General features: G+C 35.3%; 1 protein-coding gene across 2 annotated transcripts in view; it reads right to left on the reverse strand.

The window, feature by feature from the left end:
- The window catches only part of LOC107717233 (acid-sensing ion channel 1-like), an 87,228-nt gene that overhangs the window by 17,636 nt on the left and 49,025 nt on the right, over positions 1-20,567 (reverse strand). The window contains exons 1-4 of one of the 2 annotated variants that reach the window (XM_016523925.1): positions 18,990-19,338; positions 13,171-13,188; positions 5,411-5,417; positions 284-407 (exon numbers count right to left, since the gene is read on the reverse strand). The exons of the other annotated variant lie outside the window; for it this stretch is intronic. Of the exons in view, the coding sequence (XP_016379411.1) occupies positions 284-407; positions 5,411-5,417; positions 13,171-13,188; positions 18,990-19,338 (498 nt within the window). Of the gene's footprint in view, positions 1-283; positions 408-5,410; positions 5,418-13,170; positions 13,189-18,989; positions 19,339-20,567 lie in introns of those variants that run through there. 2 annotated transcript variants of the gene reach the window in all.

The raw sequence follows: 20,567 nt of genomic DNA on the forward strand, positions 1-20,567 counted from the left end.
AGACTGATAGAGCTGATACAATGGGAATCACTCTCATTTCGAATCCATTTTAACACCTTGCCATGCGCTTTTCTCAGAAGGCGTAACTAGGCATTCTTAGAAACACAACAAACCCCCCTCAGCTAGATTTATTCAGGTAGTCTAATTAATTGTTTTAAGAGCTTTGATTAATTACAACTTTGACTTGCTTTACTGGCTTATCCTGAGCAATGAATGCTAAATCCAAATGTGGCATCTGAAGTGTGGAGAACTGTTGATCATGGTGAAAGTGCTGTTTACATACAGGGGTGAAGTTCTTGTGAGTGCAGTTTTCACCCCGGAACCTGCAGTCCAGCAGCATGTCTTCTAATTGGTGGCCCAGCCTGTCAATCATCTCAGTGGTGTTGAGCTGGTAGTCCGGAGGCGGGCTGTAGTTGGAGAAGTCCAGAAGATGCATCAGCCTGTCGCGGTGTCGACTGTGTTTGAGCATGGAAACGCTCTGGCGGTTGACCGTGTGGTTCAGGTGCATGATGTCCATCCAGTAGCCGCTGTGGTAGAGGTCAGCTTTGGTGAGGCTGGACACGCGGAGGAGGTTCTGGTTGCAGAACGTAACAGCTGGAAACGTCATGTTGTGAGACCAAATCATGTAGATCTTGGTCACGGCCGGGTAGGAAAGAAGATACAGGATTCGATTCCACGACCATGTGAAGAGGAGCCCCAAGCAGACAAAAATAGCCAGGAGCCAAAACAAGCGTTGGGTTTTAGATTTGTATGGCGAGAATGCGTGTTTTAGCCCGTGGACTTTTGTTCTAAGAACAAATGCGGTCGTTGCGTCCTTAACGCTGTGGGTTAAAGTCATTTCGAGTCTTTGCCGGCTGCTGCATCTCTTGGCTTCATCCATCAGAGAGTCTTTGTTTATTGCCTCCTGATTGGACACAGACAAATCCTCCATAGTGTTGTTAAACTCTGAACCTTGGCTGCAAAGTTTCAAAATGCATCATGCATTTGGTCTTGATGTAGAAACATGATCCTGAGATTGATGACCACAATAATCAAATAGGCAGAAAAAAATCCCAATTAATTCATTAAGCTTTAATATTCTGCATCATTGCTTGTCCATGCAAAGAAAAACTAAAAATACATAAAGGCAAAAAAAAAAGAAAATATTTGTACGTTACCAAGCTGTGCTCCAACAAAGCTCATTAAGATAAATATAGCTAATTTCAATCTCACTCACAGCCTAGTTTCTCCAGGATCCTCAGGTTAATTTGTCTTGCAGAGAAGTTGCTTGAACAAATCAGATTGAGTTTTCTCTCTCATCCTTCACCTCTTCTCTCTTCTTCGCCTTCATTTTTTTGTACAGAACAACTATGTGAGGCTGGCTGCAGATTCTTGTTGCTTTCCCCTTTGTGTGAGAGCGCCCAGCCCCTCCCGCTCGGCTCAAATTATTCTGTCGATGGATTTGCAGCAGGCATATAGATCCATTTGTCCCTGCATCTTGCATTCCTCAATCGGGAAACCCAGAAGCTTACATGTTTCTTGTATTAAAGTAGAAAAATGACCAACTAAGAGCGCACAAGAGATTCCTGGAGGGTTTGTCATTTATCAGACCTGCTTTTTTTTCTCTCTTCATTGGTGCTTTGGGGGCCTTTCACAGTTGTTTATTTTACATTAATATCAACAGTCTTCTCATGGGACATATTTTGGTTTTATTAGTATAATGTTTATGTGCTCTAATGGATTCAATCAAGTCAAATGAGGTCAGATGAACAGTTGTTTACTGGTTATGAATGACGCAAAACTGATACAGTGGACATGCAGCTGATCATTCTTTTTACTAAATCCTGTGCTGCTGACACCTGTAGGACACTGTAAACTGCTATTTTACTTATGTATTATCGAATATTAAAGTCTATATGTACAGTAGGGCCAAGAAGTCTGAGATCATATCAAATATCTGTGATTGTTTTTTTCCCTTCTTAATTTAAATGCTGAAACTGATGTAAATCTTTTCACTCAAAATATGATTAGAATAAAAATTGTAATAAAAAATGCATAATGTAAGAATTCTGACAAGTGATCTCAGACATTATCATGTACAATCTACCGTGTTTTCAGGATGATGCATTTAATTAAACATACCAGGCAAGTATTTTCATATATTCTCATCTGTAAAAGCCCAGTTAAATCTCTGTTTATGCTTTGACTTTATTATTTTTTGCTCCGTAACATCCTTGCCTTCCTGAAAGAAAATGACCATAAATATAACCTATAAAAAATTAATTTCAGGCATCAGTGACATTATCAGCTTCAGCTGAATGTGACTGAACGCCATCAAAATAATACTCATCTGATCAAGAATTGCATCAGGTATGTCTTTAAAAACAACACAAGGGCATTCTGGAACATAAAATCACCTCTCTCTAACTATTTATCACTGCAAATCACAGTTTTGGAAGATTGCAGTCTGCCCTCATTTGCCTGCCAATACGTCTGAGCAGCCCCAGAATAACCAACCCAGTTTATCATGCTCTTTTTATCAGCCACTGGACTTTCTGTCGATCTGCATAAACAGGATTTCTGCAGGTTTTATGAAGGTAAATCTTATACTTTTTAAAGATGTTTAAAAAGTCCAAGTAAAGAAGATTTAAGGAATAGATTGGAGGGAACATAATATGTCAATATGTTCTCTAAATGTAAATGTCTAGGGAGGACAAAACGAGTTGTATTAGCAACACTTTAAAATTTAAAGTGCTTTTTAATTCATTTGACAAAACACAGCTGTCACACTTTAGCTTAAGGACCAATTCTCACTATTAACTAATAGACAATAAACAATAAACACTTAATTTGCTTAAAAAATTAAGGGATCTAAAATATAGTTATGCAGAATAAGGCATTAATATGTGCTATATACAGTAAGTACTAATAAACAGCCAATATGCTAGTAATATGCTTGATAATAAGCAGCTAGGTAGTAATAGTGAGTATTGGTCCCTAAATTGTAACCAAAATAGCTTAAGGCTAGAATATGAAAATAAACTTTTACTGTACATTCTGATCACAATGCAAAAATGTGTTCATGCTTAGTACGGTCTTGTTTTCCAGTGCAAATTTCTACATATTCTTAAATCAAAATGAAGTGAGTTTATGATTAAAAAGAAAAAATATCCACCAATGGACTTGGGAAAAACAAGTAAAAAAAGTAAAAATAAGCTTTCATACCCATTTACAGATGTTTGTTCTTGTTTTTTTATTTATTACTATTATTTTTTACATTTAATTTTGTTCAGTTTCTCAGAAAACAAGATTTCACTTGCATCTCAAGTAAATGTACCTTGATTTATGTTTAGATACTTGTATCGGAGAACAAGACAAAAATGCTGAGGAAGATGTACATTTTTAGCATTGCATACAACATTTAATGCCACAACTTTATCAATTCAAGACGTCCTGCTCTGAAGTAAGACCTTTTTAATGCTTTCATTTATGGAAGGGTGAATTAAGGCTTTTTAAGACCCTTTTAAGACCTGCAGAAACCCTGATAAAGAGCTGCACACATAGAAAGAGACAAAACATCTGACCTACATTAAATGCAACAAACTACAGTTTGTATGGTATTTGTTAGGCATTTAAAGGATGCCACACTAATAAACTGGTGTGGAAAACTAAAATAATGGCATTGCAAAAAAAACTGCACAAAACACCTGTAGACATCATGATCAGAATTAATGTCCATCCAAAAGTAATAAATACAGATTATTTCATAGGCAGAACTTGAAACAAAATGGCAAATATACCGTCTTGTGGATATTTACTGCAGTTTGCTTGCAACAAACATAAGTGTCTTTCTAAGATCTGACCTCACAACCTTCGCCGTGATTATTTCGTCCTAAAAAGAACTAATTACAAAGTCCAACTAGCCCATTTACTTCAACAGAAATGAAACCGGTTCATTTCATGAGCTCATTAGAGCTGAAAAGAGATTAAATTAATCTTCCAACCAATAACGTTTGCAGCTGCTTAGTAGCTGTATATCTCAAAGTCATCATCATTATTCCATAATATTACAGCTGTGCTCCATAATATTCCATTCTTGTGTTTATTTACCAGACTTCTCAGGATTGAAGAACTATATGTATTTCTTGCTCAGGTAACATGTTTCAGTGCATGCTGATATAAATATAGATGAGAGCTGGGTCTCTCAGCGGCGGCTAATTTTCTCCCAGTTACACTGGAGCCACAGTCAATATTTCTCCGTCTTGGATCATTAAACCTCATGGATTAATTTGTCTTTCACAGGCAAAACTTCAAGAAATTCAAAAATCATCTAGTTTTCTGCTGCGTTGTATTCATTCGCATAAACTAAGATCGTTAACTTATTCCTCTGAGCTCAGTTTCTAAAATAATATTCAACTTGCGTTTTGGTCATTTAATTTTGATCATCTAAAGAGTGCAAAATGAGTTCATTCCAACTGGAATGATCAGTACTCAAACGTTCTTACCTGATGCCGTTTGCCCAAAAACAACTAATCAAATTAAAGCTTACATGAATAAATCAAATAAACTCCTTAAAGGGGTCATATGATGCGATTTCAATTTTTCATTTCTCTTTGGAGTGTTACAAGCTCTTGGTGCATAAAGAAGATCTGTAAAGTTGCAAACACTAAAGTCTCAAAACCAAAGAGATATTCTTTATAAAAGTTAAGAGTTAACCACACCCTCCTAAAACGGCTCGTTCTAACACGCCCCAACCAATAATGTACAGTATGTGGAAAATAATGTGTTTTTTGAACTTTAAACCGCATAAACACATTTCATTACACCAAATACACAAAATAATGTTCTTTTTAGCAGCATCATATGACCCCTTTAAGTCTAAGTGGTCAGCAACTTTCCATTACAGTTTAGTTAGCAGAAGCTTTTTACTATTTATTTTCGACTAAAAATCATGGCCAAAATAATATCACCTCTTGCATTTTTTTTTCCAGAAGTTGTAATAAATCAAAGCTGTTGCAAATATTCTCCACGTTTTTCTATTTCTGCAGATTTAGAAGGTATCCCATTTAAAATTTGTACATATTTAGGCACATTTGATCATGCTTTCAGCTACCAATAAAATAGTACTCTCAGCTAAGATTAAAACATTGATTAATTCTCATATTTGCCACCAAAATCAGCATAGAAAAAGCAGAAAACATCCTCACATTGCATCTGGGCCTGATCATGCTGTAAATCTTCCAGCATGCTAAACTCTGAATTTAAAACAAGCATCTTGGAATGGTTCAAAACAAATCATTGGCCTTCTTCTAAAGTGGCAAGCAATGAATTCAGATCTATATCCAATTGAATACTAATGAAGAGACCTGAAAACAGCGGTCGATAGATGACAGCCTTTAAATCTGGAGCATTTTGCTGAATAAAAAATGACGAAAGTGCTGGAAGAGAGATGTAGGAATGTCTCTGGTGTCTGTGGGAAATGTTTAATAGCAGTTATAGTCCAAAGGCAGAGCAACCGAACGTTAAATCAAAAGTGTCGATAACATTGTCCAGACCATTATCTGTGGGTTTTTGGTTCACTGCATCTGTAAGGAAATACTTGTGTGGATGAATTACTTGAGAAAAATGCCAATATTTTTGGCCATGAGTGTACTATGATTCCCTCTATGACAGCTCAGGGTTAAGAGCCTTGTTTAATGGTACAATGATGATAGTTCATGAATCACTCCAAATGGGGCTTAAAAGCCAGATCTTTAACCACTAAACTACACCACCAGTCAGATAAAATAGTGAGGGTAATTGAAAGAGATATGAAGATGGCTGAGCCATCAGACTGGGACGGTTTCTACCTGTCCCGCTGTCAACCACTGTTGAAGTAGATCAGTGGATCAGTGAGTGACAAATTATTGAGTCAGACACAGTCTTGGATCACTTCTGTTTTGATTATTTAACAAATCAATGCTCTAATGCCAAGTGCAAAATTCACATACTTACAATCTGTAGAAGTGTACGATTTACAGCCGTTTGGTAATAAACCTCAGCACTCCAAACTTTAATTATCAAGGAGTATCAGGGAATAAAACCCACATGACCAACCTTTACAGAACATCTGTGAATTACAATCTTCATCTGCTTTCAAATTAGTACCCTTTCTCAGGGAACATCCTGTTAATGTCCCGAAGGACGCCTGCTGGTTCTGTAATGCATAATTCCATTAAAGCGGCACTGTGGACTCTATATGAGGTTTCGTTCAATAAAATACATGTGCTTAAGCGCTAATTTGAAAACAGAATTTTAATGAGCTCGAGTGGAGCAATAAGCACTACGGCTGCGTCTCTAGAGCAAATGGTTATTTTTGTGTATGCAGCTGTGAATATGAAATTTAGAAAAGGGAAAACTAATATAGATTAAGCTCCTCTTAAGATAATCGTAATTTTTTTTTTCTGGTCCCAAAATATACGACAACAAAAAATATTTCTTAGAATTGAATACTGAATTACTGAATTTTTTTTTTGTGATTAAAGATTAAAGATGATTAAAAAATCATTTGGAAAGGCAACTAAAGAGATATTTTACCCCAAAGGGGGCGATAGAGAAATAGTGTATGATGATATGAAATAATGATATGGGGAAAAAACACATGCAAAACATTTAGATAAGATGAATCATTTAAGCACTTGTTTATACTGTATAAAATAACCACTTTAAGAAATATACATCATTTTTATTTTTTTGCATGTTTAATCATTTTAGTATTTCATAAGAACTCTCCTAAGTACTTTATATAGATTATTTTATAATATATTCAACAAAAACAGGCATGCATATACAGTGTTGGGGAGTAACTAGTTACATGTAACGGAATTACGTAATTTAATTACAAAATAAAAGTAATTGTAATCAGTTACAGTTACTAAGAAAAAATGTGTAATTAAATTACAGTTACTTATGAAAATGTTAAGGATTACAAAGGGGGTTACATATGACTTTTTCCACACACACTCCCACATACAGATTTAATTGAGTTCTTCCATAAATTGCAGTGACTGCTCTAAAATATGAAACAACAATGTTTCAGGAGTTTAGAACAAGCTTATTCGATAACTCTTTTATTTCCTTTATGGGTTTATGTAGCTATGCTTCATTTTTTAAGATGAACTGTTTTCTCCAAGGCATTGTTAGATTCCAGACAGTGTTTCCTGTCATAGGATTTACAAAGATTTGATTTCAAAAACAGTATCGGTGGTTGTGTCCACACACTGCTAAGACACATTTATACGCAAATGAAGATATTTTGCATCCAATGTCTCCTTTAAAATGAAAATATTATAATCTTAATTCAAGTGATGAAGGATTTCGAAAGTCTGACAGTTATCAGTGTTGAGCACATATTGTAAGTTTAACCCTGCCTGGTTTACATGTTTGAAAATGATTAACAGTTGAAAACATTAGAAATTTAGAAAAGTAATCAAAAAGTAATCAAATGTAATCAGTTACATTACTTTAATAAAGTAATTGGAAAGTTACACTACTTATTACATTTTAAGTAGGGTAACTTGTAATCTGTAACCTATTACATTTCCAAAGTAACCTTCCCAACACTGTGCATATATATATATATATGTGCATATATATGTGTGTGTGTGTGTGTGTATTTTACTATGATTAAGATACTATAAGAGTTTTTATTAATATTTTGAAACAGTTTTTTATATATTTCCTGTTTTAATTTTAGTACATAAAGTTAAATTAAATTCAAATCAGAAATGTCGCCTTGGCAAATAGATGAAATAAAATGTTTTATATATATTATATTATTTTATTTCAAGTAACAAAATGTGTTTTTTAAATTGTAGTTTCAGTTAGTTATTTGAGATTTTTTACAATTTTTTTTATAATCTTCACCCAAATTGAATCACCATTTATCTCAAAATATAAGTGATCATTTCAAATTACCAACATAAAGCTGCAACAAAATTTAAATTACAAAATTAATTATATTTTTAAAATATATGAACATGAAAATTTTATGTGTATAGAGACCAACAGGTCTTTTTATTGCGGTTTAGTTTTTTAGAACACAAAAAAACCAAAACAAAATCAAAATTGCCTTTAGCGCTATTTTCTATAAGACTAATGCCACCCAGATAACGTCTAGAAGTCCTGAAATTAAATCCTTCCTTTTTTTATTGGCCCATGCTCCATATTTCAGGACTTTCACTGAATTCATCATAGCAGTTTTATTGAGTGCATCAGCCCAGTGCACATGTGTGTGATATATGAGTGGTTTAATAGGAGCAGCGTTCACATTTCAACAGGCGGTTGGTCTGCCGTACGGCTGCACATCACTAAATCATGTCAAGTATCTGCAGTGGGGTGTTGCTGAAATTTTAAAATCATCTCCTTTACAGGGAGGCTGCGCTCAGACTATCAGAATGAACCCGAGCGAGTGGAAATGGACAAGGACGACCCGTCCTCTTGTGAAGATGCTTCTATTTAAGCTAGAAATAAGAGGTCCTGAAACTGCTCTGCAGGGATCACAGCTGATTTATCTCCATTTACAATGAGCTAAAGGGGAAAAAACTTTTTGTGGCTACTATTGATTGCTGCTGCTTTGCAGTTTGTGGCCTACAGAGGGATTTATCTGCAAATTTATACAGATAGGGAGAAGCTTTTATGTTGTTCAGATTTCATTTTTCAACGTATGTATTAGAGAGCATCTAGCCCTGCTGAAAAACTCATCTTAAATCAGACTAATGTGGTTTTGTTGGTTTTAGATGGCCACTGGTCAAACTGGTCTGTTTCAAAGGTTTTTAAGTACTGTACTTTTCAGCTGAGAATCAGATAAAAAACAGTTTAGGAGACCAGCTTAAACTAGCAAAGAACAGCAAACAACCTTAGGCCAAATGCTGCATGATTAATACATTTCTTCACAATCCTCACCTCAATACTCATATTTCACGAGTGAACCTTCAGTTGTGAACATCCTTGCACATCCTTCACAATTTTGGTAAACTTATTGAAAAACAGCTCAGACATTTAGCATTTCCCTCCCTTGCCAATATAAATTAGCTTTTAAAATGCCCTTTTTTTAGAGTCTTATATAACAGGCTAGGTTTCTAAAATACTTCATTTTATATATTTTATATGTATGTGTGTATGGTTATATGTATGTATGTATGTATAGTTATATATTTTATTAAAAAATAATTTATACAAACATATATGCAAATTAATATCGATGTATACACATACACACATATTGTTTTAGTGTGATGTCACAAATTTTCTTTATCTTTTTATTTATGTATAATTACATTGCATTATTTTATTTATTATATAAATATAATCCGTTTATATGGATTACATTTAAATATATATTTTTTATTTAAATAAATGTTTGTTTTTGTGTGGCATCACACCTTTTTTATATTTATTCATTCATTCATATTACATTATTTATAAATATGTGTGTGTGTGTACTGGTATTCACTACGTTATGAGTACCAAATGTTCCCACAAGTATAGTAATACCAGTCAATTTTGACCTTGTGGGGACATTTTAGTGTGTGTGTGTGTGTGTGTGTGTGTACAAAAAAGCCTGTTATTTACATTTACTTTTTAAATTAAAAAAAAAAAGTTAATTCAATAATTTTGAACAAAACTGAAAATCAAAAACAAGTCTTTTATCTTAAAGGGGTCATATGATGTTGCTAAAAAGAACATTATTTTGTGTATTTGGTGTAATTAAATGTGTTTATGCGGTTTAAGGTTAAAAAAACACATTATTTTCCACATACTGTACATTATTGTTTCTCCTCTATGCCCCACCTTTCTGAAACGCGTCGATTTTTACAAAACTCATCGGTCTGAAAAACGAGGTGTGCTCCGGATCAGCTCTAGGCATGACGAAGCGGATATCGTCCTCTTTTGGAAGGCCAACCAAAGTAGTTTCGCTTTCACAACGAAGCACACAGCGTCTTCAGGACATGGCTGCAGCGTCAACAATACTACAGTGAGAATTAAAGTTACGCCTTCTTTCTTTGCGTTAACATTTGGGCGGCGTTATGCAAATTTTCCCACATCGTGACGTAGACATGTGGGTGCGTGTTAGAACGAGCCGTTTTAGGTAGGCGTGGCTGACTCTTAACTTTTATAAAGAATATCTCTTTGGATTTGAGACTTTAGTCTTTGCAACTTTACAGATCTTCTTTATGCACCAAGAGCTTGTAACACTCCAAAGAGAAAGGAAAAATTGAAATCGCATCATATGAACCCTTTAAACAACCTCAGGCCAACATCACTGTTGAAAAAAAAAAGCCTGTTAAATAAATCTCAATAATCCTCACATCTCCATAGTCAACAAAAACATATTTAGCCTCAAATCCAGAAACAGACCTAGATTCGGGCTGAACAAACATTTCATGTAGCCTATCTACAATGCAATCATACATCAGTTTGCTGTGGAAATCATTTAATCTCTTTGGTAACAGCGCCTTCTTGTGGTCACAGTTCTCACACAGCACTTAAAGACTAGATAAAAAGCTAACCTGTGTGGTCATAAATGAGGTTACTAGTGCAAAAAATAAATTATGAAAGCCTCCTTTAAATACACACGAATTGGATTAATTTACAACGAAACCACCACAAATCCAAACCAAACAAGTGTGTTCCCTAGGCACTAACTGTTAATAACTGCAATATATAAAAACATAGTTACAAACAGTGATCAAAGCAGATTTGCATTTAAAGTTGTTAAAGGGAGACCCACGGCACTCCGTCCAAATGACTGAGCGAGTCAGAAGCCAGCGGAGGAATCAAATGAGTTGCACCGCAGCCTGGCTGCTTCTGTATTCCCTAAACGCAGAGTCTGCCGGGAGACGAGTGTGTCTGTATCAGTAAATAACAGATGATGTTTTCTTCAAACCCAGGGCCTTGTTCTGCGACTCCCGAATGAGAGAGCAGCGCTGAGCACAGCCTGAACAGACCTGTTCTGTCACTCACAGTGCGTGAACAACCTGCCTCAGGTTTAATACGCACACTAACTCAAGATTTGGAGTTAGTCAAGAAAGGCTGGACTATCTTCAAGGATCGGTTCACCCAAAAATGAAAACACTGTCATGTTGTTCCTAAACCTGTAGGACTATTTCTGCCAAGAAACACAAAAGGAGATATTCTGAATCTGAATAATCTACGAGCCTTTTTTTCTACGCAATGTAGCTTTAAAGTTTAAGAGAGATGCAAAAGCATATAATAAATGTGGTGCACATGAGTCTATGTGCTATATTTAAAATCTTCTGGAGCTGATAGATTTATGCAAGGAACAGACTGAAATTTTAGTTCACATAAAATCTTGACAACCACCACTAGCTTGTTAATGAGAGTTGCCATAAACTCAACATGAAATGGCATTTACAACCCATTTTGCTTCCATAATCTGACATGCTTCTTAGTGCAACAGGAAATTCAGATAAAAAAAAAAAAGTGGATCAAGACTCACTTTTATTGATTGGACTGGACTGATAAAAAATGGGGGAGAGGAGATTAAAAATAAGAATTTTTATTTTATTTTATACAAAATTCTAGAATTATTTAGAATTGCAGTACTGGCTTATTGTTTGAGGCATAAAAATAAATATATTAGAAAACTATAATAACAAAGAATTTATTTTAAAGAATGTACATTAAAAACAATAAAATATGCATTATACAAAATATATAAATAAACATATATACATTTTATAAATAATGTAATATAATTATAAATAAATACAAAAAGAATATTTGTGATGTCACACAAAAAACAAACATTTATTAAAATATATTAAAAAAATTTAAAAATTATATATAAAACATGTATTATATTTATATAATAAAATAAACAAATACATTCAAATAAAGGACATAAATAATACAATTCTGGATGAATATCTTATGAGGCATAAATGTATTATATTTACATTTGTATTATATAAATATGTCATTATAAATAAATAAATATTTAAAGCAGATTTGTAACATCACACAAACACATTTATTATTATTTCTAGAATTATTATTACTAATTCTTAATTCTGAAATTATTTAAAGTTGTTATACTGGCATATCTTCTGAGGAATAAAAATATACAAAACAAATGGATTATAATTTTGTAATAAGTGAATTAAGCATAATAAATAAACTTAACGTGTACTGAAGAACTGTGCACAATAAGACTAGGAACATGCATTAAAGAAATAAATGGATTTTTAAGGAAAATATATAAACAAAACCACATTTACAGTAAACGCACTTCACACAAAATTAGCAAGCAATCTCATTAGTCTTGTTAAAACAATGTTTCAGTTCCAAGGCTGTACTTTCAACAGTGTGCAAAATTATTTTTTGTGGTTCACAAATGTGATCAATAAAGTTTGTATTGTAACCTAACGTTTCCTTTAATGTGCAGTGTTGGCAAGCTGTGAGTTCAGCATATCATTACATGACTGTCTGTGCCAGAACAAAACACAACATCATGACAAATATTCAAGAGGTCCATATGAAAATATTGCTGGAAAAAGAGCTATTGATCAAATTAGGCATGTGTCCATTGAATCATACAGACCATAGCTGAGCCTCGCCGTATTCATTTCACATAGCGACACAGATGCTGATCCGATCTCATCTGAGATGACCTTCAGCAGACGATTACATCCACAGCCGGCTAGCGTTACCATCCCAGGCTGCATCAGACGCAAATTAAACATCATTAGGTGAGAACATAATGGCCAAATGTTCAACCCCGGAGTATTAATCACAATCTAAATTAATTATAGATACTTTAAAAGAGATTTGAAATGTTTGCTCATGCATTTGAGCAATTACTCATGAGATTCTCATACCACAAACAGTATTACAGTATATTGAAAGTCCAGGAAGTGAAGATTTTAATCAGCTGTACAAAAGAGCACGTATTATTTGGGGAAATCTCGGTTTACACTGAAGTGGTAATGAAATCCATGAGTGATGGTGTGAACTGACTGAGATGTGCGCTATAGATCTGTTAAAGTGTTATGGGAGACAAAAGCTCTGCGCATAGGAAAGTAATACGAGTCACAAGGTCACACTGCTGGAAAGGCCGTGAGGCATCATTGTTATTCAGAAACAAAACAAAAAAATAGAAAAAGGCCAGTCTGTGCCCTCTAATGTGACGCAAACCTTCAGAAAGATCTTCTCAAATGTTTTGGGATTTTTCACCGGGTTTGTGACACCAGTCGTCTGATCGATGGATTTATTTCCTGATGCCACGGAGGCATTTCCTGTGTATTTTTCACTTCTGTATAACAATTTGATGCTATTTTAGGTTTACAGTGAAAGGAATCCATCATGATGCTATGATTTATTACGCAACTTCTGAAATATGGCATTAATAAAATAAACACTCTCTGACAATTTAACATATGGGTAATAAACTGTCAGTGGCAAACCCTGAAACACAGTGTTCAATTTTAAATTAGGATGATCAATCAAGAAGTCTAGGGGAAGCGTTTGACATTGATCCGCAACTCCATTCTACCTTTTATTTTTAAATTATGATTTAAGCAGCATTTAACTGGATCAGATTAAGTGATTCCTTTAATTCTGGAATTTGCAATATTGGCACATTTTATGAAGTGCAAAAAAAAAAAATATATATAAAATAAAATAAATGTACATGATATAACTGAATAATCGATGTATAATCAAACAATTATGAAATATTATATTTATATAAATATACAAATAAATAAAATATAAATGATTAATAGGCATTATCTAATAATAAATATATACATACATAAAAATAATATAAATAAACATACTACATTAAAACTAAACAAAAAACTTGTTTTACGTAATGTACATTTATTTTTATGTATTTATATATTTTAGATAACACGTTTTATTTTATTTATTTATTTAATGTGTTTATTCAAGATAAATAAAATAAAACACATAAAAATAACATAAAATAACATGCATTGTATAAAATCTATAATAATTCTCACCCCCCAACTCACGACCCCAAACCCCTCTGTAATATGAACCCTGGCTAACCTGACACTACCTTCACCTCGATATCTTATTACATTGCCAATATTGCGTTTGAGGCACCTTAGGGGTCATTTCTCAAATAGAGATGGAATCTAACATTTGAAATAATAAACTTCAACTAAAGGCACATTATTTCAGTTCAGAAGAAACACATTTAGGGTCTAATAAAGGTGGCTTCCCTGATGCATTTTGGGTTTCAAGAATAATTAAAAAGAATTTGTCAACTGACAGCCATTTAACAGTATAATTCAGTCCAGCAAAAGACCTTAGCCTGGGAAATTAGATGCTTTTGGTTTGCTGTTTCTGTTTCGAGCGATTCAGACTAGGAAGCCTGATAAAAATCCTAATTTTAGAAGAAAATTTTGCGTCTTAAAAAAAAAGGCTTTTGCGTCTGAACTCTTCAAAAAACACACACATACACACACACACACACACACACACATACATACATACATACATACATACAGTGGGTATAGAAAAGAATCACCCCCCTTTAAAATAATCATATTTTGTTGCTTTGCAGCCTGAAATGAAGACGGACACAGTTTTGTTTTATCCAGCCAGCTTTACTCAGTGCAACTTATATATAGCCTGAAATGAAGACGGACACAGTTTTGTTTTATCCAGCTATATTTACTCAGTGCAACTTATAACATCCAAGTGAAAGATATAACACCAACATGTCAGAAAAAAACAAAACAAAACAAAACAGAATCACTGAGTTGGAAAAAGGCTTTGCTTTGGCTTTGGCTTTGCCAAAGCGCACCTTAAAGATTCTAAAGCAGATGAAACTAAAACTGAATTATTTGGCCACAACACCAAACGATATGTCGGGTGGAAATCCAATACAGCTCACCGTCCAAATAACAGCATTCTTCCAGTAAAGCATGGAGGTGGTAATATCCTGTTATGGGGAGCTTCTCTGCAGCAGGGACTGGAGCACTGGTCAGGATAGAAGGAAAAATGGGCAAAATACCGTCAAAATTCTTTCTGCCCTCTGCCAGAAAGTTGTCAGTGGGAAGAAGGTTTGCCTTCCAACATGACAATGACCCAAAGCACACAGCAAAACTGGCCTCACAGTGGTTAAAGGAGAAAAAGGTGAATGTCCTTACATGGTCTACTCAGTTGAAAATCTGTGGAATGACTCGAAGACTACAGTCCACAAACACTCACCATCAAATTGAACTGAATTTGAGCAGTTCTGCAAATAAGAGTCGGCAAATATTGCAAAGTCTAGATGTGCAAAGTTAGTAGAGACATTTTCCAACAGACTAAAGGCTGTAATTAAAGCAAAAGGTAGTTCAACAAAATACTGACACATATACTGACCTTTTTCCAACTCAGTGTTTTTTTTCTGACATGTTGGTGTTATATCTTTCACTTGGATGTTATAAAACTGATTACACTTCAAATGCTAACAATACTCTCAAAATAGATATGAACTTATGGAAGCACATATTGTACCATACAACAATAAAGTGATTAAAAATATGTATAAAAAATGGTACAGTACAGGACAAAAATAGTTTTTTAATGAAATCTGTGGTTTTATTAATTCTCCAGGTGCTTTTATTCAAAGCATTTTATGATTACGGATTGTACTTGGCTTACTTAACATCCTACATTTATTTTACATTAAACATTAATCAATATAAAACATAATGGCTCTGGTACAGTGAAGTACTAATATATACCATGGTGCTGAATATTACCATATTGATAAACAATGATTTTTAGATGGTACTTCAAATAATGCTATGGATTTCCATGAGCAAACAAATAAAAATTTACAATAATGCTACATGTTCACATCACCCTGGTAGCATGTCCAAAAACCATTCAATAACACAGTACTTTTTGTTTGTGCTGCAAGATGAGTCTAGCGCCTGAAGAGACCAGAGCATCTAATGCTATTATGAAGCAAAGCATGCTATCCCATTATTAGGCAGCTAGTGTGATGTGGCTGTAAAACAGCTTATGTGTCAGATGCACTGCACAGTCACACTGTTTTCCTTGCAAAATCACCCTGGAGTGACCAGAACGTAAGCCATAATACTCTTTCCACTGTTGCCTTGGGTACGCTAAGTTGGCAGGGAGCTAATATTTTGAGCCGCTCTTAACTGACTAGCTCATTTACGCATTACACAAACTAAAGAGTCCTGCTGGGCATGAAAGTTTCCGTTGAAGTAAAAGGCACAAACAGAGGCATTCACACCAACAAGTACTGCAGTGACGAATCCTGTTTTAACCTACTACTGCTGGCCGAGCTAATGTAGGAATGCTAAGTAATTTAGCTAACTATAGCGCTTGTGTTTTTTTGTTGCTGTTTTTAGCCTAAATAGCAATTATTTCCAACACACACCAAAACAATTATTAAATTTTTTTTGTTAGCATGGCCTACAAAGCCTAGTATAGACCTCCTTATGCCATGTTTTCTTGACAATTAACATGGTAAAACCATGGTATTCTTGGAAGTACCGCATTCATATACAGTCACTGTAGTTTTCATAATATAATAGTATAAGAATATGCTTTGAAATTGAGTACAGCATTAAAAAAATGTTTTGAAGTTGTAAATTAAAAGGTTATTGGAGTACGTTTTACAATAAAATGCTATTAATTTTAGCCAACTTTAGTTCATATGTGCTTTTGTTGCTGTTTTTAGCTTAAATTGCAATTATTTCCAACACACTCTTAAAAAAAATTACATGAGACCAATACAATGATCTAATCTTTATGTTAGCTTGGCCTTCGTAGCTTAGTATAGACTTCCTTATGCCATGTTTTTGACAATCACCATGGTAAAACCATGTTGCAACCAAGTTGCAATGTAAATATGATCATGTTCTTACACAATGAACATGAAATTTTAAGTGGTTTATACAACAAATTCCAATTTTCCTGATTCTAGTATGATTAAAGGTGCAGTAGGAGATCTTGGAAAATGCTAACTTTAGCCTGATAGCACTGAAAGCAAACGTCCCACCCTCCCTGCAATCGCCGTCCAAAGCCACGCCCCCTGAACGCATATACGCTCACAGATCAGAATACCAGAGACAACATTACTACAATAGGCCAGGGGCGTAGCCATCATTTCAGAAGTGAGGGGGACAGAAATGTTATATATAAAAAAGGACGAACATTTCTTGGTCCTACGCCTTCCACAGAATATATAAATACAGATAAATACATTTAGACCACTTAACTTAATGATTGCTATCATGATGTGAAGAGACTTTCAACCAGCATAACAAAAAAAAATTCTGAAGACAATCACCTATTGCACCATTAATTATGTGAGCGCTGTCATTAAAACATTGAAACAACATTCTCGCGCACAACATTGATTAGACAACACTATATACTGATCACTGAAAGACAATCCTGTGGTGGGAAACTTCACTGCTAGATGAAAGACATTATGTAGACACGTCCACTGCCAACAAAACAATTAGTCTCAAGTCTGGACAGCAGACTGAGAGACAATTTCATCATGACACACGGCTGACTTAGACGATCAATGGTTGTGCTGGTGTCTCAGTAAAGTAATGGACAGCAGCCACTTTACACAAGGCATCAAATACAAACACTTCTAAAATTATCTGGTGCAGAATCTCTGGAATAAATGACTTTTTGGATTGTTTTACACAAACCTTATCAGCTCATCGACTGCTTTATCGACTGCTTTTGTTGCATTTCATTTTAGTTTTTCAGGTAATGAAATCAGAACATGTATTGTTTGTGCGTTGAAAAGTTTCATATTTCTCTACTTGTTTTTGATGGACTTGGTTGTATTAATGCAGCAATTAGAAGTCATTTCATGAGCTGGAACAACTCAACAGCATTAGCAGCTAACTGATGGATATATTTCTTGCTAATGATCTCTGCCAGACTATCAGACCACCGTGCCCAAGGCTTGGGAAACATATGCACTCGATGAAGGCATTCATACATATTTAATCAAATCCCTCTAAACTTAGAGCTGACTGCACAGCTTAAATTACTGATATTCAGCTGAAATCGAAAGTCTAGCGCAAGCAAGGATGTGACAAATCCATCATATCCACAGACAGCAGAAGCTTTGGATCTTGACGTTTGTGTCGTCCTGAACCCTGGTGTTTATAAAAGCAGACCTTCTTCTGACAGTGCAGCAGCAGTTCCGTGACTTCTGCTATGATGGATAAGATGAAGTTTTGGATATGACACACAGACACTTGATCAGTGCAATATTACAGGTTCTTTTTAGAGCAACAGACCCTGCACGCGGCTCCACTTTCATTACTCAAATCAATGGGCCATATCATTGAAATGCAATCCTTTTTCTCCAGGCTTTGACAGCCATTTGCTGGCAGACTAAGACGTTTTCTAGCACAAGTTCCTTCAACAGAGAAGAAACGTAAAGGTCACATGCACACACTTTCTAATTGCCTAGAAGGTTCACATTTTTGGTGATATTTAAAGAAAGTGGAAAGTGGTATTTCAGAAGTAGCATTAAAATCGAGCGAAATTGAGTTTGTCTGTCGTTTCAATTAAACAACAATTTAAGATTAACCTTAAAACTTGGAATAACCACTTTGGTACTTACACTGCAGGGGTCTTATTGGTTTGTATTTTTTATTTGATGATTGGACACCCTCAGAACTAGGGATGAATTGACATTATTTTTTTATTCATTATTATTATTATTATTTATTATATATGGTATCAGTGTCAAAAAATTTGATAATTATAAATATTCAATATATTATTTAGATTTATATATAATATTATATTTAATACACACACAAACACACGTGTATATACAAAATATATACGCATTTCGTCAATGCTGTGGCTGGTCCTCTGCACAAACTCCAGCATGTTGAAGGTCTTGCTGGGGAAGAACTTGCTGTTGTCCGGCGGCTGTCCCAGGGCGGCCATGAAATCATCGAAGTCGCTTTGCTCCACACCGAGCAACCCCGCCATCCAGAAGAGATCGTTGCGGATCATTTTGGAGCGTCTGAAGCTGTTGTAGTTGCACATAGTGATGGCCGGAAAATACATGACGGGACTGTCCATTTCGTCCAGGATGGTGACGTGAGGATAGCTGAGGTAGTCCATTATGGCTCCGGCCACCTGGTAGAGGAAGATGGACAGCGAGGAGAGGAACGCTGCTGCCCAGAGTAGACGTCTGACGGTCACTCCTCCGGGCAGGAAGATGTGGCTCAGGCCATGGAGGGTGCAGTTGGCGCCGAAGACAGTGATGTCTGATGGCCGGGGTTGCTCTTCCTCTTCGGAGGAACCCATTGTGTTACTGTGGACTGAACGGTGAGCTAGCGATCTAAATCTAACCTCTGCGAAGTCTGGATTGTTCGGAAGTGAGGGTGGTGCGGTCTAAACCGGCGCTAGGTCGTAACACCCCCATCCATGTGGGGAGGTTCGGAAACATGAGATGGCCATTTTGATGCTGACAGCGCTTTCCGTTTTGTGCATTCTTGGAGGGCAAAGAGAGCCAAAGATTGGGTTTCGTGGGGATGAAACTTAGTCCCTTAATAGATAAAGGATGAGGAGAAGCCCATGAGAAACCATAGAAATGAATCAATAATGAAGTAGTCAAAAAATCCAATAGTAAGCAGAGAGGAATATCAGGCAATTGGTCTATAGGTAATTACCTAGAGTATTAAACTTCGTCTCGCACCATTTGTGCTACAGACATGCATGATACTTCAAATCGAGCAGCTCGTGTGCTATTACATCTCAGAAGTGATTGCACATTTTTACCTAGTGGATGGGAAAACATTCCCACTGAAGCAAGGACCGAGACCAGGATATCTTAGAGACTTTGGGGTGGGATCTTTTAATTTAATAATTTAATTTAATTTAATTTATGCATTTAGCAGACACTTTTATCCAAAGCGACTTACAGTGCATTCAGGCTATACATTTTTTACCAGTATGTGTGTTCCCTGGGAATCGACCTTTTGCACTGATAACGCAATGCTCTACCACTGAGCCACAGGAACACAAATCTTTTGACTTGAGACATTAAGTAACCACCTAGCAACCATCCAAAACACCCTGGCAACCACAGTAATCTGCTGAAAATCACTCAGAACCCTAAAATAGTGATGGTGAGATGACACTAGTGACACACACACACATACAAAAACACACACACGCATGCACATACACACATACGCACGCACGCACGCACGCACGCACACACACACACAATATTATAGTCTGAGATAACAGTCTGAAAATGTATTACTTTCTTTAAAAAATACAATAAATTTTTTTTGTTTTATTAGCTGCATTAATGCAATAAAATGCAACAAAGCTGCATTTATTTGCTAAAAAAATGCAATAAAAAGAGTAATATTTTAGAATATTATAACACTTTAAAAATCACTGTTTTCTTCAGAAATCATTCTAGTATTTATTATTATAAAAGAAACATTTATTATTATTATCAATGTTGAAAACCATTGTTCTGGAAACCCTGATAATTCCCCCCCCCCCCCCCCCCTTTTCTT

This window comes from Sinocyclocheilus rhinocerous, unplaced genomic scaffold (genome assembly GCF_001515625.1).
Source record: "Sinocyclocheilus rhinocerous isolate Xijiao unplaced genomic scaffold, SAMN03320098_v1.1 scaffold1694, whole genome shotgun sequence".
Taxonomy (NCBI): domain Eukaryota; kingdom Metazoa; phylum Chordata; class Actinopteri; order Cypriniformes; family Cyprinidae; genus Sinocyclocheilus; species Sinocyclocheilus rhinocerous.